Source organism: Protopterus annectens, chromosome 5.part1, assembly GCF_019279795.1.
Source record: "Protopterus annectens isolate FY-2018-M chromosome 5.part1, PAN1.0, whole genome shotgun sequence".
NCBI lineage: Eukaryota > Metazoa > Chordata > Ceratodontiformes > Protopteridae > Protopterus > Protopterus annectens.
This window is the reverse complement of record NC_056736.1, coordinates 87,314,397-87,340,958: the sequence shown is the minus strand read 5'-3', so window position 1 is coordinate 87,340,958 and position 26,562 is coordinate 87,314,397. Positions and strand designations below refer to the sequence as shown.

At 42.2% G+C, this 26,562-nt stretch overlaps 1 protein-coding gene across 1 annotated transcript in view; it reads left to right on the top strand.

The window, feature by feature from the left end:
• MYCBP2 (MYC binding protein 2) overlaps positions 1-26,562 on the top strand; it is a gene marked incomplete in the record, with an annotated part of 5,088,083 nt that overhangs the window by 4,782,551 nt on the left and 278,970 nt on the right. Inside the window, 1 exon segment of the mRNA XM_044072904.1 lies at positions 2,615-2,898. Within this exon segment, the coding sequence (XP_043928839.1) occupies positions 2,615-2,898 (284 nt within the window).

Sequence of the window (26,562 nt, the reverse complement as noted above, 5' to 3'; positions counted from 1 at the left end):
CAGTTTCTTAGTTTTCATATTACATAAGTCTCTTCCCACATATCCTTACCTGCTGTAACATAATCCTTTTTAATCCATAATCCTAAATACTTCATTTTATCATGTCCCCATAATGTGTGTATTGTTGTAATAATTTATGTGTGGGTACATAGTTTACAGCTATTGTCTTTGTTTTATCTTCATTAATTTGGTATCCAGAAAAGACATGAAACTGACTCAGAATGCTTCACAACACTGAAATCTCCTTTCCTGTTTTTTTATCAGGTAAAAAATATCATCATCTGCAAATAACTCCAGCTTTTCTTGATTATCATGCCAAGTATATCGCTGAATTTCTGAGTTGCTTATTTTCTTTGCCAGTGGTTTGTAAATATAATGCAGATAACAAAGAAGAAAGAGGACACCCCTGCCTGGTTTTTCTGTTCAAACAGAATTTATCAGAGAGAAGCCCCCCCCCACACTTTAATTTTTGCCTCTGATCCCTAATATATCCTCCTAATTAACCTTATTTTTTCAGAAAATGCAAATTGCTCTGCTTATAAAATCCTAGCTTATTCTGTAGAATGCTTTCTCTGCATCTAGAGCCAACAACAACATTGGTATTCTCCTTCCCTCTGGATCATCATTGTTCTGTTAATGTTAGCAAATGTTTGCCTCACCTCCATAAAACCACATTGATCCATATCTATCAGTTATCGTAGACATAAACACTTTGTAATCATGGTTTAAATTAGAAATGGGCCATATGAAACTGGATCTGGTGAGCCTTTACCATCTTTAGGTATTACAGCCACCATAGCTTTATTCCAGGATGTTGGTGTTTCCCCTCCTTTTAAAATACTGTTAAACAAAATCTTCCAGATCTTTTTCACTTTCTTCAATCCTAGCGCCCAAACTTCCACAGGAATACCATCTGTTCTGGAGAATTTCTTCCAGATTGATTGCACATCACTGGTTTTGTCTCATCTCCTCATTTCCTGTTAATAATTTAACCTCATCTGTGTCTAGCCTTGGCATAAATTTTTCCATAAACATTTTAAATTTCTGCTTGTTTTTGATTTCTTATTTTCCCTGCTTTATAAAGGGTCTCATAAAATTTATGAAATATTTCTAATATCTCTACAGGATCTCTGGTTATTTTACTTGTTACAGCCTCCCTAAGCTCAACCCTGCCTGAGTCATTGTGATGAAAGTGTTTGTGTGTTGAAGTTATTAAACAAAGAGTTGATTAATAGCAATCTCTCTAAATCTATGCATATTATCCAGGTAGCCCCTTATTTTCTCTATAGCACTCTGCAGTTGCACCTCTTCTTATTCTGAGAGATTCCCTTATTCTAAAATACTTTAACCTTTGTCAGTCCCACTAAATAATTTTTGTTACTTATTAACCAGTATCTTTTTTCCTACCCTATTTTTAAACTCTACTTTCATTTTATCCCACTCCCTAGCTATAGCTTCTGAAGAAATTTCTATCTTCCCTAAAAATTCCTGAATAATTTCCATTACCCATTCCTTAAAATGAGTATGTTGTCTAATCAAATGTAATTTTGACAAACACAAAAAGAGCGAATACTGTTCGCCAAAATTACGTTTGGGACAGTGGAGTTCGCTTTTTTCTCCATTGTTGTACGACCTTGGTATTGCTATATTTAAGTGAGGGGGTGCAGGGGGATTGCATCCCTACAAAAGAAATATTGTTGAATTCATTAAAGTTGGTTTTGATTAATGGTTTTTGTTTTTTTCCCATTTGTCAAAATTACCTTCGATGAGTTGACATGAATCCTCCTTAAATTTCTGTTTTTGTCAGATAGTTGGGAAAAGCACCAGTATCTATCTCATTTTGCTTCATTACCTGCATTTTTATCTTGGTTATTATTGGGTTGTGATCTGAAATAGTTATTGGATGTGTATCAAAACTTGTTCACGTGAAATATAATTTCTGACTAGCCTAGCCCAGTAGTTGTACCTTAGGGAATAATATGTAAATTCTTTCCAAGTTCCTACTACTAAATTATAAATACATGCTAGCATAATCCTCTTCCCTTGCCAGTATCCCCTTACTGCCATAAATCTACCATTAATGTTTTTTTTTCCCTCATCTGTCACTTTTGGAGCTCCTCTAGCAATTACTACAAGCACTCCCCTGTTCCTTTGTCCCAAATATTCTGCTGGATAAGCATCAAGAAATCCTTTCTTTAGCAAATTTGCATGGCTTAGTTCTTTCCAAATATGTCTCCTGTAGCAAGAGCTTATGATTTATTATATTTATTTCCATTTTGTCCTTGAATGCCCTTTCCCTGGTAGCTCTTACTTGTGTTTATTTTTTAACATTTTTGTTTGTTCTTTTAAGACATTTGAAAAAAGGGTTTTACACTAACTGTGTTATGTATTCATGTCTTTTGAAGATTTTTCTAGACTAAGAAAGACTTTGTACAATTCTGGAGAGGCAAAAGTACTTACTAATTAAAGCATTTGTCTTTGTACTTCTTAAATGTCATGGTCCTTCATTTGCCACTGGTATTTTCAGTTTTTTTTTATCATGGGCTTTCACTGAAACAGTAAACATTATCATGTTTTTTAATAAATAAATATATATTTTATTATCTTTTTTTAGGTAACATCTCTACTAAGACGAGTCTTGCCTGAGGTGACTCCAGCTCGCCTTGCTAGTATCTTAGGAGTGAAATCTCTTCCACCAGCAGATATCAGTGACATTATTCATTCTACAGAGAAGGGGGACTGGAATAAGTTAGGAATCCTTGACATGTTCTTGGGATGCATAGCCAAAGCACTTACTGTACAGCTAAAAGCCAAAGGAACCACAATAACAGGAACATCTGGCACATCTGCAGGAAAAGGGGTTACCACAGTAACACTACCAATGATTTTCAATTCCAGGTATGCATACTGAGAGTAGCAACCATTCTTTCAGAATTATGTGCCACACATGATGCTAAGATGCTTCTCATTAGGATCATTGCTGTAAGACTTCATGTTTGAATAGGATAAGGCAAGAAGAGAACATTAGTCCTCCAGTTGGATAACTTTCTTGCATTCAAAAATTCATAGAGCAGAGGGTGTAATCTTACATTTTGGCTGTTGGGAAAGCTTTGCTATAATGAGAGACCAGCAGCACATCCTGTTCAGTATTTTTTTTCTAGTGAAGTGATTGTTCTCTCAGTTTATGTAGTTCGTCTGCTATTTCTGCACGTCTGGAACAGTTTTTTTGGTATGCTTTGTTTTGCCCCTACTTCTGCTAGTCAGTTAGCCCAATGGACTTGGATGTGCTATATCTTTTTCAGTGTGTTTGGGGGGGTGAGAGAGATGATTGTGGCACAGCTGTTATGTAGGTAACCTTGAGAATATTTTCTCTCTGTGACTTAACCACTGCCCCATTCCCTCAATGTGCTTGCATGATGCCACTTATACTGTGAAGGTTTATGAACTGTTTTAGCTTGTCAGATCCTTCTGTGACCACATTGATGTATGCTGTACATCTATTTTTAGCAGGTCTCAGTGCTATAGCAGATTGGGCCACCTTACTTACCTTCAGGATGAATGAGCTGATGTTGGCCACTCAGTCTTACCCTCACTGGTCACCTTCTGAAATGAATAGGCATAATTGAACCTAACTATCTGAGTTACAGTCAGAGCTTTTTCTTTTTTTTTTTTTGCCATACAGTAAACTCTCCAGGCTTAGACTTTAAACAGTATTGAATAATTGTGCATCTTTTCTGACAAATTGTATGTATTTGAAAAATATACTGCTATATATCCTGGTTAACTTCTTCTTCTTTTGACTTTTCCTGGTTAGGGGTCGCCACAGTGGATCACCTGTCCGCTCATGATTGGCAGTGGAGTTTTACGGTGTCGAGTTGCCAGCCCGGCACCCAACCTTCCACAGAAGGCGCACACACTCACACTTAGGGCCAATTTAGAGTGTCCAATCCACCTACAGAATGTCTTTGGGATGTGGGAGGAAACCGGAGCACCCAGAGGAAACCAACGCGACCACAGGGAGGGCATGCAGACTCCGCACAGAAGGCACCCCAGCTGAGGATCGAACCAGAGAATCTCTTGCTGTGAAGCGGCAGCGCTAACCGCTGCACCACCGCAGCCGCCCATATATCCTGGTTAACTAACATAAATAAATGAATATGAATATCAAGTAAGTGCATTGTCATCATGCATCTCTAGAAAAGCTCATCTACAAGCAAATTTGTTGATAACGCCCTTCCCCCAAAAAAGAGATTGTCACCTTTTTGTTTAGGGGAGAATTGCTATACACCCAATTGTGAACATTGTGCTAGATTCAGAAAAGTGTATTAGTCAGAAACTTTTCTTGATCATAGATGACTTTTGCCTCTCTTTCTTCTCTGTCTTATGCTCCTTCTGAATCACCTAAGCAGAAAAAGAAATGCAGTGAGCTTCCAAATCATAAAGTTAAAAGATTTAGAAAGATTGTGACACTTTTAGTTTCCATGTATGTGAAAGTGATGTTGATAAGGAGGTCCACGCTTGACGTTTTAAATGTGAAAGTTTTATTTTGTAGTTGCTAATGCATAGAGCACTGCCCCCATTCTGCAGAAAAATAGCAAATCACTATCTCCCCAACCAACATCCCACTGCACAAACAGAGGGTCAGGCATTGAATGAACAGACTGCTTCAGTCTTGAAATGGTGGTCAAAGTGGCACTTGAAGAAGGAAGATTCATGAGCGTAATAAGGTCTTCTCCTAGACAGGATGTCAGTGGACTGATGTTTGAGTCAGAGGATAGCCTACCCCCTAGCAGTGTGTGCTGCTGTCTGGAGTTCTTCTTCTCCCTTAGCCAAATTTCTTATTGTTGTTTTACAGGCATTGAAGGACTGGATGCTGGTAAGGAGAGGTGTAGATGCTCAGTCCATTTCCCTCTCTTATATCCATACAGCAGCTGTCTGTTACCTTGGTACCCAGTAGGCAGATGCACGTTGATTGAATGTTGGTTCACTGGAGATCACTGAGGTTTTCTTTTTTTTGATTATGTTAGATGTGTACAAGAGTATTTTCAAGCTAATGTAGAAGGCATGTAGAGATGCAATGGTTGCCAGCCTTTCTGCGGTCTTCAGGGAAAAGATGAGAAAAAATACTTACCCCACCCCCTCTTCTAACATTTAACTTGGATGAATATGAGACCTTAGACTACAGTAAGCAAATTGGTTTCCTTTTTGGTGTAGATACAGATTCTGGTGATTGAACTTTAAACATGAAAGAACAGCTAAAATGGCCTTCTAGGCCTTCATTCTGTCTTAAAATAAAATGTGTGAATTTGGTGAAGCCACCTAAACCAGAAAGCACTGGAAATGTCTCCTATAACTGACTTTTCAAGAATGTTCTCTAAGCTTTTATTAGAACCTGACTCCCAGCCACCTCTCCCAAAGAAGCTAGATAGAGGGTAGTGGCTTCAATAGAGCTATTCTGGAGTACAGTAGATTTGTATGTAAAAAGGAATATGGTAGGCCCAGTGTAACTGACCTACCATAGCACTTAAAGGGTCATAGAATAAAGTTGCTTTTAAGGTACTCTTCCCAGTAACAAGGAAAGCAGATCCACTGATAGAGTTGGAAAGAAAGTATACATCTGGTACCCTAGCCTTCAGGACAGTCATCTATTGTATCCACGTAGTATCAGGGTGAAATCCATAATTAAATGGAGGAATGTAGTTCATGGAGTTCAAGAAGCTGCTTATTGTTGAAGATCAGAAAGTTGGCTTAGACTGTAGATAAGACAAGACCTTGTGTTATTAGATACAGGTATAGTTATGGGGATACTAGTTTCAGTGAACCTCCTTCTATCACAGTATTTTGTAGATTTGTTTATCTTAAAATTTAATCTCTTCCATATGCAACAGCTCATTTACTTGATGCTCCTCTGGATATCAGCATTTTGTTTGCCACTTATATAGGAATTTGAAATGTGAGCTTTTATATTATACAGCACCTATAACTTTAAGGGGAGTTACTAGTACTACGATCATTGTGTCATGTAACTTTCTCACTTGGGTAGTTCACTAAAAGTTCCTGATGAAGGCATATCATGTTGAACTCCTCTTCACTCATGCACATTAATTCTTTGTATGCTTTTCAGCAGACATACAATCAGTTGCATCAGAGTTAAATTTTCTTGCCACCAGTTACTGTATTTTTGGATCCTGTGTGGTCTATTTTCATCCTTTTCAAGTGTATGTGTTGTCGGATCCGACCAGTCTGACCTCGGCACTTACATTGAAGCTTCTTCAGATCCAGAGCTGTGACTCCTGCCAGACCCATGATTCCCTGTACTCCACCTTAGCTGCTCAGATCTCATTTGCCACTTGAAGTCATCAGATGTGCAAAAGAGCTCTTCTACAATGAACTTTATCCTTTGTAGAGCAAAGCTAACTCCTCCTTCTCCAGAGAAAGTTTTCTCTCTCTCTCTCTTATTTCTAAATAGTTTTAGTTTAGCTGTACAGTTAGGTTATTTGTGCAGTTGCTGCCTTTCTGTTGTCATTATTGTTGTCATCTACTGTGTTTCCAGCCAGAAAGAGAGAGAGAAAATATTAAGATAGACATTAGTTTAGTTAGTAGGACTTGTGTGTTCTGGATAACTTGTGAATTTCCTTCTAAGATATTTCTCCTGTTTTTGCCATATCTGAATCCTCCAGACTCAAAAAATGTTCAGAGTGTGGGTGTAAACACCCACCCCAGGATCCACATTGCAGTTGTGTATATTGCTTTGGCGCTACCCATTTTGTTGTGGACTGCCATCCTGCACTGCCTTTAGCACTAGGGCCCTTCAGATGAGAAGAGACACGTTAGTTCTTATAAGACTTCTTCCATCAGACTGGGTTTACTTCTTCAACTTCTTCTGCGTTCCCTTCCAAGAAACAAGACAGGACTAAATCTAAGGATAAGAGGCAAGAAAAAGAGAAGGAAGCAGTTAAGGGTAAAAGTGAGAAAGAAAAGAGTAAATCTGCAGTCAAGACTGCCAAAACGTGCTCTCCAGAGCTGACATCTTTGCTCGGGCCCGAACTGAAAAGTCTTCAAAGACCAGATCCAATTACTCCTTAGCTCCAGTTTCCTTCTCCAAGAGCTAGATACTCCCCAGAACGAGTGAGTCCCAAATTACACTCCCGTATTCTTCAGAAGAGACATTCCAGACCGCCATCAGTGGCATCATCTACTCGTTCATCTCAAGGTCTGTCAGAGGTAGATGTCAATGGGACAGCGAGGATGTTTTTGAAGACTGAAATATAGCTTGGGTGTTATCTAAGTACTGTCCCTTGGGAAGGTACTGAGTACAGGCCATCGTAGCCTTCTGCTTCCTAATTCCATACCGATCTGCTCCTTGGGTCTGGTGTTATTGAATCCAACTGGAATTGGAGCCCCAAGAGGAAGTTTTTGAAGACTCAAGTCCAGCTTGGAGTTATCCCAGTACCATTCCCTAGGGAAGGTACTGAGTACTGGCTATCATAGCCCTCCACTTCCTGAATCCGTAGAGATCTGCTGTTTGAGTCTGGTGTTATTGAATGCAACTGGAATCAGAACCCCTTTATTGCCACCAGAGCTGGTAGTAACTTTGCCAACTGCTTCCCTATCTCTTTCAACACCGATGCCATTGGATCGAGAGGAGACTTGGAGCTGAAGCTTTGGCACTGTGTTTCAGGGGCCAAGTCGACACTGAGATTCTCAGAGCTGTCCCCTCCTTCTTGGAGCTTTGGCTGTAGATAGCTGGGATCTGAGATCAGCTTCGGGGCTGGGAGATATTGGTGCTGCCGGGTTTACTTCTTTCCTCGGATTGGAGTGGACCCTTGGTGCCATTGGCAGCTTTCGCCTTCGAGGCTTTTGAAACAATTTTGGCAATTTCCAAAGATAAGGTGTCTGCAACTCATATGGCTCCATCCAGGCACTGGCTGGAGTCTGCTTCCTGTCCATATTATCTTGTCAGACAGGGGCAGATGGTTCCAAGGGCTTCATAGGAGATCTGCTTTGTCAGTTCCCCTTCCAAATCAGAGCCTTCTATTGCTCCCCCAGAAGGTGTTCATAGAAAGTGGACATGCAAACAGAAGTAGATAGATTCTTCTCCATAGTCATTCACCAAAGACACTGACTTAGAGGAAGGGGAGGTTCCCCCTCATGCCCTCTCTGACAACATCAATGTTGGCATTATACACAAACTGATGAAGCAGAGAGGGGGATTGGTCGTCCCAAGACCCTTCGTCTGATGAGTCAGTGTTCTTGAAAGCCCTTGGTTCCAAACCCGCATCATACTGGGTGGTATCACCCATAGATCGCCTTATCAACCTTATGGCTCAACGGGCATAGAAGGACCCTGATGTGGTGGGATCCAGCCCAAAAATGCAGATCATATCTTAACTGCTACTAAGGCCAGGGAACACTGGAGCAAGGGTCCACCTGCAAATGATGTGAATGGTAGCAGCAGCCTCTAGGAAAGAACTGTCAGAAGAGAGTAGAGAGTTCATCTGTTCCCCCCCAACAATGAATCTAGGGCAAAGGACAGATTTGGGATGTGGGTCTACACATCAGTGAATTTCACCCTTAGATGGCTGAATTATTTGGCTCACCTAAACAGATTCCAGCGAGACTTGACCAAAGAGATCAGCAAGTCTCTCTCAGGGGTATTGCCTGTGGATGTTCAGAAAATGTTGGATTCCCAGCTTTCTACCCTAAAATCCACTGTGAATGTGGCTATGCACTTGCTCTCCAGTGCAGCTGATGGCACGTCCAGAACTGCAGGCACCAGCATTACCATGCAGTGTCACACCTGGATGTCTCTTTGTGACTTTGTGAAAGGTTTTAAGTCGTGTTTTGTGAAAGCCTGCTGTGATGGCTCAACTATGTTTGGACCCAAAATTAAAGACATACTCACAAGGTGTCAGCAGGATGGTATGACTCTCTCTACAGTGGAAGTCCGCTTCTCAACCCTGCAAAGATCTTTCTGTAGGAATCAGAGATTGGGGAAGAAGATGCGTTTCCATAAGTCACAGAGTTCTTAATACAGCTCCCTAGGAGATAGGCCTTCAATGGCAAGAGAGGAGGTAACTAAAGAAGCCTGTCAGCGCTCCTGAACAGTTGCCTGACTGCTGCACTCTGGAGGTAGTCGGGGGTTACTTTTCTTTGCATCCGCAAGTGTGGAACAACATAATTTCAGATTCTTGGGTGCTAAAGATAATTTCCAGAGGCTGATTATTCCCTTTTCCCTTCCACCTCAGAAAAAGAAAAAAAAGTCCCTGATATTCCACCATAGCAATTTTGAAGCTACTGGAAAAAGAGTAATCCGACCAGTCCACCAAAACCGATTAGAATCCAGAGTCTATTTTAAGGTTCTTTTTAGTATCAGATAAAAAGAAGGACCTCTGACCCATTTTGGATGTCAGTCACTTAAACCAGTTTGTGAAACAGAAAATTCCAGATGGTCATAATGCAGTCTGTTTTACCTCTGCTGAGGCAGGATGATCGGAAGTGCTGCATAGATCTCCAGGATGCCTAGTGTCATCATAGATCAAAATCCTCCTAATCAAAAGGTGCTTCAACAAAGTATTAGTTTAAAGGTGTGCACACTTATGCAACCAGCTTGTACATTTTTTATTTTTTATATTTTTCCCGTAATAGATTTGTTTGTTTTTCAATTGAATTGTACAGGTTATAGGTCACATTAAAGGTAGGAAAAGTTTTGAAATGATTTATTGTGGTCTCATTTTTTTATATCACAAAAACCTGGCATTTTAACAGGGGTTTGTATACTTTTTATATCCACTGTACTTTTTCAGTTACCTCTTTCTTCCGCATCGCACCTTCAACGTATAATCTACCAGTGGAAAAATTATTTGGAGTCTGCTTGAGATATAGAAACTCCAAGCAAGAATCCTAAATCCTCTAGTCTTTGTTGTCTGTTTGGGAGCTGTATTCTTTCTTTGTGAATTTCTTATCCAGTCTTTCTTCCCAATCCTTTCTAACCTCCTCTGATTGATTCCTATAGTTATCATACATTGTTTTTTATGCCCAACGAATTTCCCCTTTTTTAAAAGCAGCTTCTGTTCCAGATTGTATGAAAAATTCTACCCATGCTGGTCTTTCTTTAGGATCCCCCCATTCTTTTCTGTTTGCCTGTAGTCTGATATCAGTCCTTGATAGAGAAGGCAATCTCTAGTTTGCAGTCCAAATGAATTTTTGGCCTCTTACCATTCTATTACCTCTCCCTCTCTAGTTATTTGCTCCCAGTATGTTAGTTCCTTTGCCAGTTTTCTCCAGTAGATTTGAGCCACCTCTTGCATACTCCCCTGTACCCCCCTAATTGCAGTCATCTCTATTGGCAGAAATGTCTTTCTCCAGTCCCATGTCAACTTAGTTCTTAAAATAATTTCTACTTCTTTATGAATATGATATTCTGTATGATTATTGTTGTTGTTCTTAAGGATCTGCATGCATCCAAAATCCCAGTCTCTCATTATTTCCTGAGCACCCCTGTTTCATCATCATCCCTTTCCACTTTGAATTATAGCTTTCTACTTGTGCTGTATATAGGAACCTTAACTGTGTAGCTCTGAAATGCCCCTTCAAATTAAGTAATCCTGAACCACCTTGTTCTGTAGGAAAGATCAATTTATCCCACTTGATTCTTGCCCCCCCCCCCCCCGATAAAAGTCTTCAACTCTTTACTGTTTGCTATCCACAGCTTTTCCACTAGCTGATAAAAACATGCCTGACCTGAAACTCATTTTCTGTGCTTATTTCTTGCTGTCCAAAACCATAAAACAGAGCTTCTAGTTTCTCAGTTTTTATATTATCGTTTGTCTCTTCCCACATATCTTTAGCTGCCATAACAGAATCCTTTTAACCCAAACTCTAAGTACTTCATTTTATCATGTTCCCATAAATATGTGTATTGTTGAACCAATTTGTGTGTGGGTACATAGTTTACAGCTATTGCCTTTGTTTTGTCTTCATTAATTTTGTATCCAGAAAAATCTTGAAACTGTCACAAAATGTTCCACAACACTGAAATATCCCTTTCTGGTTTTATCAGGTACAAAATAATATCATCTGCAAATAAAGACAACTTTTCTTGGTTACCATACCGATTATATTCATGAATTTCAGAGTCCCTTATTTTCTTTGCCAATGGTTCTAAATATAATGCAAATAAAGAGGAAAGACGACACCCCTAACTGGTTCTTCTTTTCAAACAGAACTTATCACAAAGGCCCCTTCAACACTTTAATTTTCACCTCCGATCCCTCATATATCCTCTTAATTAGCCTTATTGTTGTGTCAGGGAATGCAAATAGTTCTGTTGCCCTGCTTGTAAATTCCCAGCTTATTCTGTCAAATGCTTTCTCTGCATCAAGACCCACCACCACCAACAGTGGTATTTTCTTTTATTCTGCTTCCTTCTGGATCATCATTATTCTATTAATATTGTGAAATATTTGCCTCCCCTCCACAAAACCACATTGTTCCATATCTATCAATTTTGGTATCATCTTTACCATTCTTTTAGCCATTAGAGACATAAACACTTTGTAACCATGGATCTGAAGTAGGAGAATTCATTTGTCAGCAACCTGTGGGTATGGATCCGATATCGGATCCGAACCGGCATGGTTTATCCAGCTATGGATCTGAGCTCCTAGCTCCTCCCCTCACCCATAATGCCCTGCTCTCCCTACATGACCTCAGATCTAGTTTGCCGCGTTCATGGTGACAGCTGGATTTTGAGCTCCTGTCAGCTAAGTGCTAATTTTGGTTCTTTACTAAGGAATTTCTGTCAAAAAATAATTTTTTGTGTGAAAGTTTTAGGTTTTCCCTCTCTTAAGTTAATTTTTTGTTAAATTGGTTAACTTTATAGTACCCTCCCCTCGCTGGTATCGTAGCTTGTGTGCGTGTGGATTCTTTGGGGCCTTCTGTGTGAGTGGTTAATTTAACTTTCTTAACTTTCCTTTTTGTTTTAATAAAAAAAAGAGGCCCCAAAGGCAATCTTTTCAAAATGCTCCGAGTGTGGCCATAAGCTATCCCCTGCTGATGGCCACACTCGGTGCGTTCGATGCCTTGGGGTTGAACACCTCACCTCTGGTTGTTCAATCTGTGCAGGGTTCAACCCCAGGGCATTGAAGGAGCGGAGGTCGAAGCTGGTCTTGGCGGGACTCTTGCCCCCGGACTCGGCTTTGGCCTCCGCCCCGTTGGTAGTTACCGCTTTGGCGGTTCCTGCCTTACCTGCTCCCCTTCCTCCTCCCGGGATTCAAACTCCCTCTACGGGTTCGGAGGAGAGGGAAGCCAGGAAGAAGGACCGGAGAGAAGCACCACAAGCGGCGGGCCGAGACCTCCGTCTCGGCCCCGCCGGCTAAGCGGGCTTCTCCTCCGGCCTCTCTGGCTGCTGGCTCTCCTCCTCGGCTCCGGTCCCCATCCTTTTCACCGGGGCCTGAGGAGGAGGAGACCCGACCTCCTTCGAGGCTGTCGAGGCGGTACTCAAGGCCTACCTCGGTAGCCTCATCAAGGTCCACCTATAGCCTATCCGACGCTGATCTGGACCGGATGATGCGAAGGTTCATCCAGGCCCAGATGCAGATGGGAGTGCTCCTGCCTCCCACCCCCCCCCGGGGGGACCTCGACCCCATTTTCAAGCTCATAGCTCCTTCTCCGACCCGCTACCCGGGCTCAGAGCGCTCGGAGCCGGGCAGCTTCGGAGCCGGGGGTGGGTCGGCGCCGACAGTACTAGGTACTTCGGATCTGACCCTGCCCTCGAGTGTTTCGGATCCGACCTCTCGGAGCCTTGGTCCGAGCTTCGGATCCGGGGGACACGGTGTGCCTTCGGTGCCGTCCGTGTCGGAGCGCACTGGTCCCTCGGATCCGAGGGGCTTGGCGCCGGCTCCGATCCACTCCTCTGATACGAGGGGGAGCCGACTGTCGGATCCTTTGGTCGAGGCCAGCTCCCCTTCGGCTTTTGATGTAGTGGAGAGGGCTCTTTTGAGGGCATCCGGACCCCCGGCACTTGCTTCGGCTCCGTCCCGCACTCCATCTGCTCTGGGTCAGGCTTCCGTCACCCGGCCACTGGGACAGCCCGTTTCAATGCCCCAAGCAGTTCCTTTGGAACTGGACACTGCTTGTGAGGGCTCCTCGGACAGCCCCCCCCGAGGAAGCACCTCGCAAGCACACGTGTAAGAGGAGGCACATAGACTCCCCCGAGTCTTTAACTGAAGACACGGACTTGGAGGAAGGGGAAGGCTCCCCAAGATCACCCCCCGATGATGTCTCCTTTGGAGACATCATGGAAATGCTTCGTATAAGAGGTGGGTGGTCTGCCCCAAAGTCTTCCTTGGACGAGTCCGTGTTCTTGGAGGCATTTGAAGCGGGCCCGTCTACCTCTTGGGTGTCCCCTCCTGCCGACCCCCTGGTGGACCTCATTACCACCAGGGCATGGAAGGAACCGGACACCGTGGAGCCAATCCCCAAGAGGCTGGACAGGATTCTTAGCCCCCCTGCTGACCGTGCCCACCGGAGCAAGGGATCCCCGGTAGATGCCATGTTGACGGCAGCAGCCACTAAGAGGGAACTCGCTCAAGAGAGTCCCTCAGTTCATCCTCCAAGCAGAGAGTCTCGGATGATGGACCGCTTGGGGAAGCGAATGTTTAGTTCAGCGACCTTCTCAGTGAGGGCGCTCAACTATCTGGCACATGTCATTAGGATGCAGCGCGATCTTATCACAGAATACGCTGCATCCCCCCCAGAGTCCATGTCGGAGGAGGACAAACTTTTGCACTCCACCCGTATGGCCACTCTTCGTTCCGTGACCAATACCTCTATGCGGTTACTTTCCCATGCTACTGAGGGAGCCGCTAGAGCTGCAGGAGTAGGCCTAGTCACGAGACACCAGGCCTGGCTCCGCCATTGCGATTTCATGGAGCCCTTCAAGGCGTCATTCGCGAATGCCCCCTTTGACTGTTCTGCCCTTTTTGGCAAGACGGTTCGCGACACCTTGGTCCAGAGCGAGAAGGACAGGAAGACGCTGTCTGCCGTCGGAGTCCGCTTCTCTGTGCCCCAGAGGTCCTACTGTAGGAACCAAAAGGGCCAGAAGATGATGTGGTTCCGGAAGTCGCAGCAATCCCAACCCGCTCCGGACAACCAGTCCTTCCGTGGCAGAGGAGGACAGGGAGGACGCCGCCCCAGGGGCAGAGGGGCTCCCAGGAATTTCGGGTTCAGAGAACCTTTCTCTGAACGGCCCGCGCAGCAACCCTGAGGGGTTGCCCGACTGCTCCACTCTGGAAGCAGTCGGGGGACATTTTTCGGGGCACCTAGCGGCATGGGAGTCCATAACATCAGACCGCTGGGTCCTCCGGATTATATCCAGAGGATACAAAATCCCATTACTTCACGTCCCAAAACTAAAATCCCTCCCCGACTTTCCACCCGATCAGAGGGAGGCCGCTTCAGCAGAAATTGGCTATCTGCTGAGGAAAAGAGCCATCCAGCCCGTACCCCCAGACCAGATCAGATCAGGGTTCTACTCCAGGTTCTTTTTAGTGCCAAAAAAGACGGGGGACCTAAGACCCATTCTGGACCTGTCCCTATTAAACCTGGCAGTTCCCAAGGAGAAGTTCCGGATGGTCACTTTACATTCCATCCTCCCCCTTCTGGGAGAGAGTCACTGGATGTGCTCTATAGACCTCAAGGATGCGTACTACCACATACTAATGGACAGACGGTCCAGGAGGTTTCTTCGCTTCCGGCTGGGAGCCAGTCACTACCAGTTCAGGGTCCTTCCCTTTGGTCTCACCACAGCCCCCAGGGTGTTCACCAAAGTATTAGCAGTGGTTGCGGCCCACCTGAGGCTTCAGGGGGTGCAGGTCTTTCCGTACCTGGACAACTGGCTTCTCACCGCCCCAACAAGGCATCTACTATCCCTGGCAAGAGACTCCTTTCTTCATCTGGCTCCCTGGCTAGGCATCACAATAAACGTAGGAAAGTCCAACCTGGTCCCTACTCAGTTGATAGAATTCATAGGAGCCAGGTTAGACACGAGGGAGTTAAGAGCGTTTCTCACAACCAACAGAGTTGAGAATCTGCGACTCCGGGTGCGGGCCATCCTCCACTCCAGCTCGGTTCCGGCGGAATTGGTCCTGAGGGCTCTAGGGTCCATGGCGGCAGCGATTTCTCTTCTCCCACTCGCCCGCTTGAACATGCGGGTACTTCAGTGGACACTTCAAGTACAATGGTCATATCTTTCTCTCCCCCTGCATCACCCCATTGCAATCAGCAAGGCTTGCAAGCGGTCTCTCTTGTGGTGGCTCCATTCCAAGGATCTCCACGGAGGCTGCCCCTTTTGTGCATCTCCCCCTCTTGCCACAGTGACCACGGACGCCTCCCGCCTCGGGTGGGGGGGACATTTTGCGGGCCGGACGGTCCAAGGCACGTGGAACGACTCAGAGACCTCCCTGCATATCAGTGTTCTGGAGATGAGGGCGGTGCTCTTGGCGTTGCAAGCACTTCAAGCCTTTCTTCCCCTGGGAACAATTGCGATTCAGTCAGACAACATGCCGGTGGTCTGGTACATCAACAAACAGGGGGGAACCAGGTCTTACCCTTTATGTCGAGAAGCCATGAGAGTGTGGGAATGGGCGATCTCCACCAACCGCTTTCTCATCGCAACGCATATTCCAGGTCGCTCCAACATCCTTGCGGACAAGCTCATTCGCACCATCCTCTCCCCGTACGAGTGGTCTCTCAATGCTCAAGTAGCGAAACGTATCTTCGCACAGTGGGGAATTCCTTGTTGCGATCTCTTTGCTTCTCCCTTAAACACCAAGTGCGACAGTTTTTTCGCTCTAATCCCTCCTCCAGGGGATTCCCCGAGAGACGCTCTGGTGCATGCTTAGCCTCCCGGTCTTCTTTACGCATACCCCCCTGTGCCTCTGATGCTCCAGGTGCTTCAGAAAGCCTCTCGGTTGGGGTGCAGAATGATCCTCATAGCCCCATTCTGGCCTTGGCAGATCTGGTTCCCTTACCTGAGGTCTCACTCAGTGAATCCACCTTGGATTCTAGATCCCATTCCAGATCTGATATCACACCCATCGAACCTACCAACTCTGAACCTGGGCAACTTGAAGCTGACTGCTTGGCTGCTCCCGTTCCACTCCTAATCAGGACTCCCAGTATATCATCTCCAGTTAAGGCCATTCTGGTAGCGGCTCATAAACCCTCTACCAGAAAAATTTACCGCAGTAAATGGAAGTGATTCTCCATTTGGGCGGAGCAGCAGGGCAGGGTCTAGATCCCTTCACGGTTCCCCTTCCTTTGGTTCTAGACTTCCTTACTACTCTTTTTAATGATGGCGCCAGTAGTTCCATGGTCAAAGTTCAGCTAGCGGCCATTTCTCATTATCATGTTGGTCATGACTCTGGGCCTCTTATGTCTGCCAAATTATGTAAAATATTCCTAAAAGGCACCTTTCTGCTTAGACCCCCTGTCAAGCAGGCGGTTCCACCGTGGGATCTTTCCTTGGTTCTTCAGGCCTTGACCGCTCCCCCCTTCGAGCCTGCGGCCACAGTAGACCTGAAATTCTTATCTCTTAAGACTGCATTTTTAGTAGCCATTACTTCAGCCAAGAGAGTTTCTGAACTTCAAGCCCTGTCCATGAAACCGCCTTACTTGATCTTCCATCCGGACCGCGTGTACCTCAGGACCAATCCCTCCTTTCTTCCTAAGGTAGCTTCGGAAGCGAACATTAATCAGTCCATCAACCTCCCTGTTTTCTTTCCTAAATATCAGAACAAAGGCAAATACAAGCTGCATTCCTTGGATGTTCACAGGCAGCTTCGTTTTTATCTTAACAGGACAGCTGGTCATAGGCAATCCGACCAGTTGTTCATTTCCTTTGCCAAATCCAATCTGGGTAAACCAATTTCCAAAGTCTCCTTGTCACGCTGGATTTTTCAGTGTATTCTATTAGCTTACCAAGCTTCCGGGAGGTCCGCACCGGAGGGAGTTCATGCTCATTCGACCCGGTCTGTTTCTACCTCAGCGGCCTTTAAGGCTAGGATTCCTCTGGATGACATTTGTTCAGCAGCCACTTGGGCTTCATCTCATACCTTTATTTCTCATTACAAGCTGGATATCACGTCTAGAGATTAGAGCATCCTTTGGCTCCGCGGTGCTCTGGAATATCCTTCCATGATTTCCGCCCAAGACTCAGGTAGCTGGGGACTCTGTCCCACAGGTTGCTGACAAATTAATTCTCCTACTTCAGATTTAGAAGTTATGTACTTACCATAACGTTCCATCTGAGTAGGTGGATTCATTTGTCCGCAACCATCCCGCCCTCCTATCCCCCTGGCCTTGTCAGTTTCCTGCATAGGATGTGTTACCCTTTGGTTAGGGTATTTGGTACAGGGCAAACTCGATCTGAGGTCATGTAGGGAGAGCAGGGCATTATGGGTGAGGGGAGGAGCTAGGAGCTCGCATCCATAGCTGGATAAACCATGCCCGTTCGGATCTGATATCGGATCCATACCCACAGGTTGCAGACAAATGAATCCACCTACTCAGATGGAACGTTATGGTAAGTACATAACTTTTAATTTTGAATCAAAATGGACTACTTGAAGCTGGATATGATGGATCTTTATCACCTTTAGATATTGCAGCTATGACAGCATTCTTCCAGGATGTTGCTGCTTCCCCTTCTTTTAAAATACCGTTAAATAAAACCTTACAGAACTTTATCACTTTCTTCCTTCCTAGCTTCCAAATCTCCAAAGGAATACTATCTATTCCTGGAAACTTTCCTGTATATTGGTTATACCATCACTATTTTTTATCTCATCTCCTCCTATCCTAACTTTTAATAATTGAGATACCTCTGCCTCCAACCTTGGCATATTTAATTCTGCCATAAACATTTCCATTTGTACTTTTTCTTGATTTCCACTTTTCTCTGCTTTATACAAACATTCATAACATTTTTGAAATATTTCTAATACCTCCACGGGAATGTCTGGGTATTTTCCTTGTTATAGGTCCACTAAGCTTGGCAACAACTATTTCTACTTTCTGTTGCCTGAGCCATTTTGCTAAAAGCTTTTGTGCTTTGTAATTATCAAAAAACAGTTGCCTAACAGCAGTCTTTCTAAACTTGTGCATATTATTTCATGCCTCGATTGCCCACCACTCTCCCCACATCTTAACTCTCTCAGAAACCTAGTTGAAACCACATATTACTAACTACAACATTCTACCTCCCGGATATAACATCTTCTGGCAGGATAGACTTTCTAAAAAAGGGGGAGATGTTGCCATCCTATACTCAGAACAATTTAACCCCCCCCTCCTTATCTCTCCCAGACTTCACCCCAGCAGAACTAATCTTTAACTACCATTTCAATCCTCATAAAAAAATGGCCATTGTGTCTATCTACATACTCCCTGGCAACAGCATTCCAATTCTTGAAAATATCTTATCTTGGATCTCCCAAAATATATATTTTGATACAATCATTCTAAGGATGTTAATATTGATTGGAATAAGCTCTTCCCCCAACCCTCTCAGTTCCTCTATCAACCTATTCAGCTTCAGTCAACTTATTTCTTCTCCCACCCACATACACAACTCCAGCTCCATACCTGATTGGATCTTAACCTTCAACCCCAATCAGTATCACAGTCCTACCACCTTATCAGACTCTAAGTGATTACCTCCCTATCACAATACTAAGGTTACCTTCTCAAACCCACCTCTATAGACAGTGCCGTAACCTAAGTTCAATGTAGAAACTTTTAACTACCAACTCTCCCTGATCAACTGGTCTCATCTGTGTAACCTTCCTCTAAATGATACCATTCTTGAATTTAATAAAATTTCCTAAACATACTAAATGCTGTAGCTCCCATTAGGAAAATTAGGATAAAACCAAATTACGCACCGTGACTCTCCAAAGATACCATTTCCACCATGAAACATAGAGACAATACCTGGAAACAATGGTCTAAGTCAAAATCTCCTTCTCTCCTCCATAAATGTAATGAGCTCAGAAACATCGCTATAAAACTTATTATTCAGGACAAAACAAAATTCTATCAAGAAGCCCAGTCTACCCAGTTTTCTAACCCCAAAAGATTGTCGCACACTATGAACAGCATACTCCATCCTGGTAAACCCTCATCCTCCAACCCCTTCCCTGACTTCTTCTTCTCTTTCGGCTGTTCCCGTTACAGGTTGCCACAGCGGATCATCTGTTTCCATTTCTTCCTGTCCTCTGCATCTTGCTCTGTCGCACTAACCACCTGCATGTCCTCTCTCACCACATGCATAAACCTTATCTTAGGCCTTCCTCTTATTCTCTTACCTGGCAGCTCCATCTTTAGCATCCTTTTCCCAATATACCCAGCATCCCTCCTCAGCACATGTCCAAACCAATGCAATCTCGCCTTTCTGACATTGTCTCCAAACCGTCCAGCCTGAGCTGACCCTCTAATATACTGATTCCTAATCCTGTCCATCCTTGTCCCTGACAAAACACATTATAAAACCACCACTGTTTTAAATAACTGCTTTATAGACTCTCTCAGAAAACTAACCCCCCCCCCCAGACAACAGCCAAAAACTACCTTTAACACCCTCATCCACCCAGTCCCAATCAACCTTCTCCTTGAAATCTGTTTTCACTGCCACATTGCATATCCCATCTCAATCCTTATTAACCGTTCTGTCAAGGAATCCTCAGTCCCTTCTCTACTATTCCAGTTCACAAGGGAGGTAACTCACCGAACCTACCAGTTACCAACTGATAGCCATCCTCTCCTGTCTCTCAAAAATTCTCGAAAATGCATTCATAGGCAACTTATGTCCTACCTACTTCATGAAAACCTCCTTACCCCCTCCCAGCATGGATTTAGACCTCTCCACAGCACATCCACATGCCTTTTATCTTTTATCAGATTGTAGCAGAAGCAAAGGACAACCATAAACTTGTATCATGTGTCTTCCTCAATCTCTCTAAAGCTTTCAACACCATTTCCCACCCTAAACTCTTTTTCTAAACTATCGTAACTAAACCTCTCTACCTTCACTATCCTCTGGTTCTCCAGCTATCTCAACAACCGACAACAATCTGTTAAATGGCAGACTTCCTATTCACCCTTCTTACCTACCCAAACTCGTGCAGCCAATGATCCATCCTTGGTCCCCCTTCTCTTCAATATTTTCACTAACAATCTTCGCTCTGTCTGCACCTCATCTTCACTAATCCAATGCGCTGATGATTCTACCGTTATCACCCTCTCTGACAAACCCACTGACCTACACTCTCTCACACAGACTTCCTTTAATATCATTGAACACTGGCTAACTGACAACCCACTAATCTTAAACCCAAAGAAAACCAAACCACTCCTTTTCCTCCCCAGATCTTTATCCAATCTTAACACTTTTCAGTCTCTCTTCTCTAGACAACACCATTATTTTTGCAGACTCCACTACAAAACTTCTAGGAATCACAGTTGACGACAAACTGAAATTCGACCATCATATCCTACAGTTCATCAAAAAGACCAATCAAAAACTAAGTTTCTATACAGACACAAAACATTTTTAAATGTCACTGCCAGAACCTCACTTGCTCAAGCCTATCTCCTCCCCTGCCTAATCTACACTTCCCCTATATTCACATACATCCAAGCAAATTTTCTAACCAAACTAGAGCAAACTTACAACCAGATAGCCAGATTTGCCTGTAATTTCCCCTATAAATCCCATCACTGCCTCGCACTAAAAAAACATCAATGGCTCGAGTTCCCACAACATCTGCAACTTTCACAGCTACAAATTGCACATTCTCTCTACTTCAAACCTGAAAACTGTCCCTCCCTGTCCACCCTCCTGTCCCTCTACAAACTGGCGCTATCTCTCCGTAGCACTGACCAAACACTACCGAACATCTACAAGTCCAGCAAAACTATAGGCAGGTTACTTTATAAATGTTCCTATCTCAAACGTGGAACAAACTCCCATCTAGCATACAGCATGTCCAATCTTCTTCAAAAAAGAACTAAAAAAAATACCTAGACATATCTCCCTCCTGCAACTGCCACCACCCCACTTAGTCTCCCACTTCCACACCAGAACTGTTTCTCTCCATATATTGTTTAAACTTACAATCCTGTGAATCCATTGCTACACCACTGAGCACTCTTGACAACTAAACATTCGGCCCAACTTGGCTCCCCTATTTACTTCTTACAGCTCTGGCCACCCCCTACTCTTTCCTTCTCATTTCCTTTTGTCCACTCTATCTAACCTTACCACATCTCCTTCCACTCCACCCACTATAACTGACTCAGCTGCCATTCTTTGCTGTTCCCTATCTCTCCAATTATTCTTCACTCTTCTCTACACTCCACTTACTATTCCTCTATCTTGTTCCACCAGTTCCACCAACTCTACCTCTGTCTCTTTCTTGTTGTACAGGCTCAAAATATATATTTTTAAATGAGTTCTTACAAATCATTAATGTTGTTACCCACATGTCTTTTTTATGTTTCCCTTTTTAATGTTCTTAAACTTGCAGTGTTACTTGTTTTTATGAGATATGTGTGTTATATATTTTGGCATCATCTTTTCTATCGTGTTTGTGGAGCTTTGTGGATGCTTTTAATGATTATCTACAAGGCATTAATGTTAATCACATGTCTTCTTATCTTGCCCCTTTTTATATTTTTAAACTTGCAATATAACTTGGTATTGTTATGATACCATGTGTTTGTGGAGCTTTTCTCCTTGGGTCTCCACTGAAAATGGGCCCCCAGCCCAGTAAACTAACCCGGTTAATAAAAGAGATAAATTATGTAAATAAATAAATAATACAGGTAAACCCTTATTTTCTATTCAGCACTCTTGCAGTAGTGCCTCTTCTTGTTCTGTGAGATTTTCCCCTATTCTACAGTACATTAACCTTTGTCAATCTCTCTAAATAATTCTTGGTCCTTAACCATATCTCTTTTTCTTGAATTTCTACTCCATTTTTAAACTCCACTTTCATTTTATCCCACTCCCAAGCTATATTTTCTGAAGGAATTACTATCTTCCCTAATAACTCCCAAACAATGTCCACTCTGTTTAACAGATAGGATTACCCTGCATTTTTATTTTTTTTTCTTTCACTTATTATTGCTGCATGATCTGAAATAGTTATTGGATGCATATCAAAATTTTCATTTGCATGCACATGTTCCTGTGAAATATACTTTCTGTCTAGCCTAGCCCATTTTTTTACTTTGGGGAATATTTAAATTCTCTCTGAGCTCCTACTACTGAATTTGTGACTTCTAAACAAAAAAAATTAATAAGTTTTGTCAAACATCCACCATCTTTTGTTATTTTTTCTCTTCTAGGCCCCCAGATAGCTCCATGGTGTTGCAAATTAAATTCCAGTCCCCAGCTTTAACTAATATTCCATGCTGAAAGCTGATTATTTCTCTCAGAATTTTCTTAAGCTGCATTGTAGCAGTTTTAGGTGGAATCTAAATAAATGCCAGGATAATCCTCCTCCCTTGCCAGTAGTCCCTTACTACCATTATTATCTTTTCTCTACTATCACTATTGGAGCTCCTGTAGCAATTAATATAACTACTCCCCTTTTCCTTTATCCCACATATTCCACTGAATCCCTTCTTTGATCAAACTCACATGCTCAGTTCTTTCCAAATGTGTCTCTTGTAGCATAGCTGTTTGCACTCTGCATTCTTCATTTTTTAATAAATGCTAATTAATAATAATTAGTAAATAATTCTCCAAAAGACCAAACTGTTATTGTTCACCCTTAAACCTCTTCTGCATGACTTCAAAATATTTTTAAGTAACACAGAAATTAAAATCATAACCCAAGCAAAACTACTGAGCTTCACCATCAATAATAAACTCACCTTTGAATAACACATACTAAACACCATTAAAAATACACACTTTAAAATTAGTAAGCTCTATAGGCAAAAATACTTCATGGATATCCTCACCAAAAAAACACTTGCCAAATCATACTTACTGCACTCCATCCTAACAAACCTTCACATCTCTCTCAGAAACAAACTACAAACATGTTACTATAAAATTGCCAAATTTGCAACTGGTCTATCTTATCGCACACATCACTGTCATGCCCTTAAGGCATTAAATTGGTTAGATTTCTCTCAATGCCTTAGCTATGTACAACTAACCCAAGCTCATAAAGTAATATACAAACCCCACAGTTGCCCAGCTCTAAAGCCTATCATACAACCCATCCAGAAGTCTCCGCTCCACTAATAAACATCTCTTAGAAGTATATAAGCCAAATAAAAGAGCTGGCAAAAGCCTATACTCTTTTTCTATTTCAAAACTCTGGAATACTCTCCCCTCACACATTAGCATCTTAGACTCCTTTAGGAACTTCAAATTCACTTTAAAAATCATCTTCTCAACACCCATATCTGCTCCTGCTCACCCTCCTAAAACTTACATATTCTACTCTGATATTTTAGCTCTTATCTCATACTATCTAATTAATTTTTCATGTTTCTCCTCTCCTTCACTATGTCCCATCCTCATTCCCTAAACTCAATACTTGCATCCTCCACTGTCTTCTCTGCATCTCCCCACTATCTTCTCTGTCTAACTAGTCTCCTATATAAGAACCTATCGCTCTGCTCTCAATGCCATATAAGTTAAAATGATATTCTTCTCTTACTCTTAACCCACACCGTCCATCATCTTTATCTGTATACTATCAGCCCCACTACCCTCCTATCAGATCTTTCCTCGTCTATTACACTTTCTTCCCTCTGATATTACACATCCTCAATTTCAATAATCTTTATCTGAAACCAACTCCATAAGCTACTATTCTATGCAAAATAAGCCTATTATGTGCATTTCTGAATGCAGCAAAGTACTACTACTTACTGAATCAATCAATCAACCATACCAAACAAGTACATTTCTGTGTTAGAATGTATCTATTTAGCTAAACAATATGTATCTGTATCTGAATAGAAATCAAGTTGTGTGGAGCTTTTCTCCCTGGGCCTCCACTGAAAATGGGTTTCTGACCCAGTCAGACTTCCCTGGTCAACACATGTCAATCAGTAAATAAATAATATAGTTCACTACTCTCTATTTTTTGTATATGACTGTTAAAACCATTCATGTTCAAAGATAGCATGGAAAGTGTTGCCGTTATAAAAAGTTATTATTCTCAGCTGTTATTTTAACATCTTTTTTAAAATGTCTAGTTTCAACTGTTTTATGTTGCATCCATGCACTAATATTTGGCAGGTTGATATTTTATATAGTTGTTTCTTGCCATCTCCATATGATCCTAAGTCACATCTTAAAATATTTTTTTTATTTTAATGAAAACCTTCCAAGAAACAAAAAAGCACATACCTAGAGCCTATTACCTTAATACAAACACACAAAACTATATATATATATATATATATATATATATATATATATATATATATATATATATTTACCCTCCTATTAGGAAAAAATTGTCCTAGGTTAACAGCTATACTCACAGGTTTTAGTTAACCTATAATTAAGGTTATCCATGCTAAGTCACATGGTACTGTCTGTGCTTCTGTGTACACTAAGTGCTGTGTGCTGTGTTTTTTTATTCATCTCCAATATGTAGAAAACAACTTGAATGATTTTAGAAAACTTTATCTCCTAGCCATTGAAAGAAAAAATTATTCTGTTTTTATTGCCCTTTTTAATCAACTTATCTCCATAGAAACATGAGAATCATATACACAGTTGCCTTTAGTTATAAGCTTCTCATGCTGCATTATGAACATTTGTTTGTTAAAGGAAAACTTTTCATTGCCTTCATTATTATTTTATTTACTTGCTTCCACTTAAAACTTGTTGTTAGATCATGCCAGTGGCATTAATCCACTCATTCCCCTATATAAAATTAAGAAAAAGCATATAATTGTACTTGTATCATGCTCTGTTTTCTTTTATAAGTAGTCACTCACTTTTGTTATACAAGATTGCAGCCTGTTATCTTCAACATGCTTTTGTCAGACTTTCTACTCTTTTTAAATTACACTGCCTACATCTTAAAGACTAAGCAAGAAAGAATGAATAAAAGAGGGCAACTGTATACTTTAGTATACGTATAACACACAAAAAATAACTGGAATTGCCTTACTGTATTACATGCAATACATGTCATGTTTTGTAAAAAGTATGTTGTTGTTGTTGTGTCTTTCGGCTTTTCCTGGTTAGGGGTCGCCACAGCAGAACTCCGGTCCGCTAATGATTGGCAGTAGATTTTTACATGCAGAGTTGCCAGCTCTGACGCACAACCTTCAACGAAGGTACGCCCATTCACGCATGTCTCCACACAGAAGACGCTTTAGCTGAGAATCGAAAGTATGTTAAGAACAAAAATTGTTCTACTTGCAGTTACCCCTTTCTTTCCTTTTCCCCCTCCTTAATGTTTTCCAAACATTAATGACATGAAGTAGGGCATATGTTTTGGAGTCCCCTACAGTGTTAACAAAGCCAAACATGTCCAGTATTTCCAGGTTTTCTTGTTCAGTCATATTTCACACATGTGGCTGATGCTTTCTAGTCCCACGTTTATTCATTAATTTCTGAGTTGCTGGTTTTCTTCCTGTTGATCTCCATCTCCCAGCTCCAGTCTCTGGTTCATTTCCAGCATACTCTTGGTTCTTCTAGTCAACTTATTTGCTTTTTCCTGTCTCTCAAACATTTACCTTTGGAACATTTGAAAAGTTTTCCCTGTCATAGTCTCTATGAGAAGAATCAGAAGGATAAGAAACCGATATCCCTCCCAGTGTGATAGCTCACGTTTTCGTTGGACATACTTTTGTATTTCCTCCTTAGCAGGTTCTTCATCAAAAAATGACTTTGACCTTCCAGGAAAAAAATATTCTGAAGATAGCTGAATACAGTAGCTTGAGTCTCGCATCTGCTTCTCGACATTCCCTGACTGCTGGCGTAAATTTACTCCTCTTATGCCTGGTGTAGATTGAGTAATCTTTTTCCGCAAACACTGTACTGTCTCTAACTTTTAGTACTTTGTCCTTCTGTACACATTTGCAAGAATCAACTTTTTCTGCTGGTAAGATTGCATTTTTACTATTAGAGGTCTTGGCTCCTTTCTCATGGCCAGGTTTAGAACATACACATGATGTGCCCTTTCAATTAACATCTGCTGCTGTGGAATACCGGTCCCAGTTACTTATTTGTGCTTTCATAAAATGAATACAGTCTGTTCCTTCCAGTTTCTCTGGTGCAGCAGAACATCTCAGGTTTTCCCTTTGCGCTCTTTTCTCTAATTCCACAGTTGTTTGAAACATCTCTTCTTGAGCAGTCCCATATTCATCCAGTCTTTTCTTCATTTCAGCTTCTCATTTTTGCAGTTTTATCAGTTCATCTGAATATCTGTTTAAAGATTCTTCCATTTTTTCCAGCATTGTATTTGAGTTGATGTACTCCTTCAGTGTTTAGTTTATTTTAATCGGCTG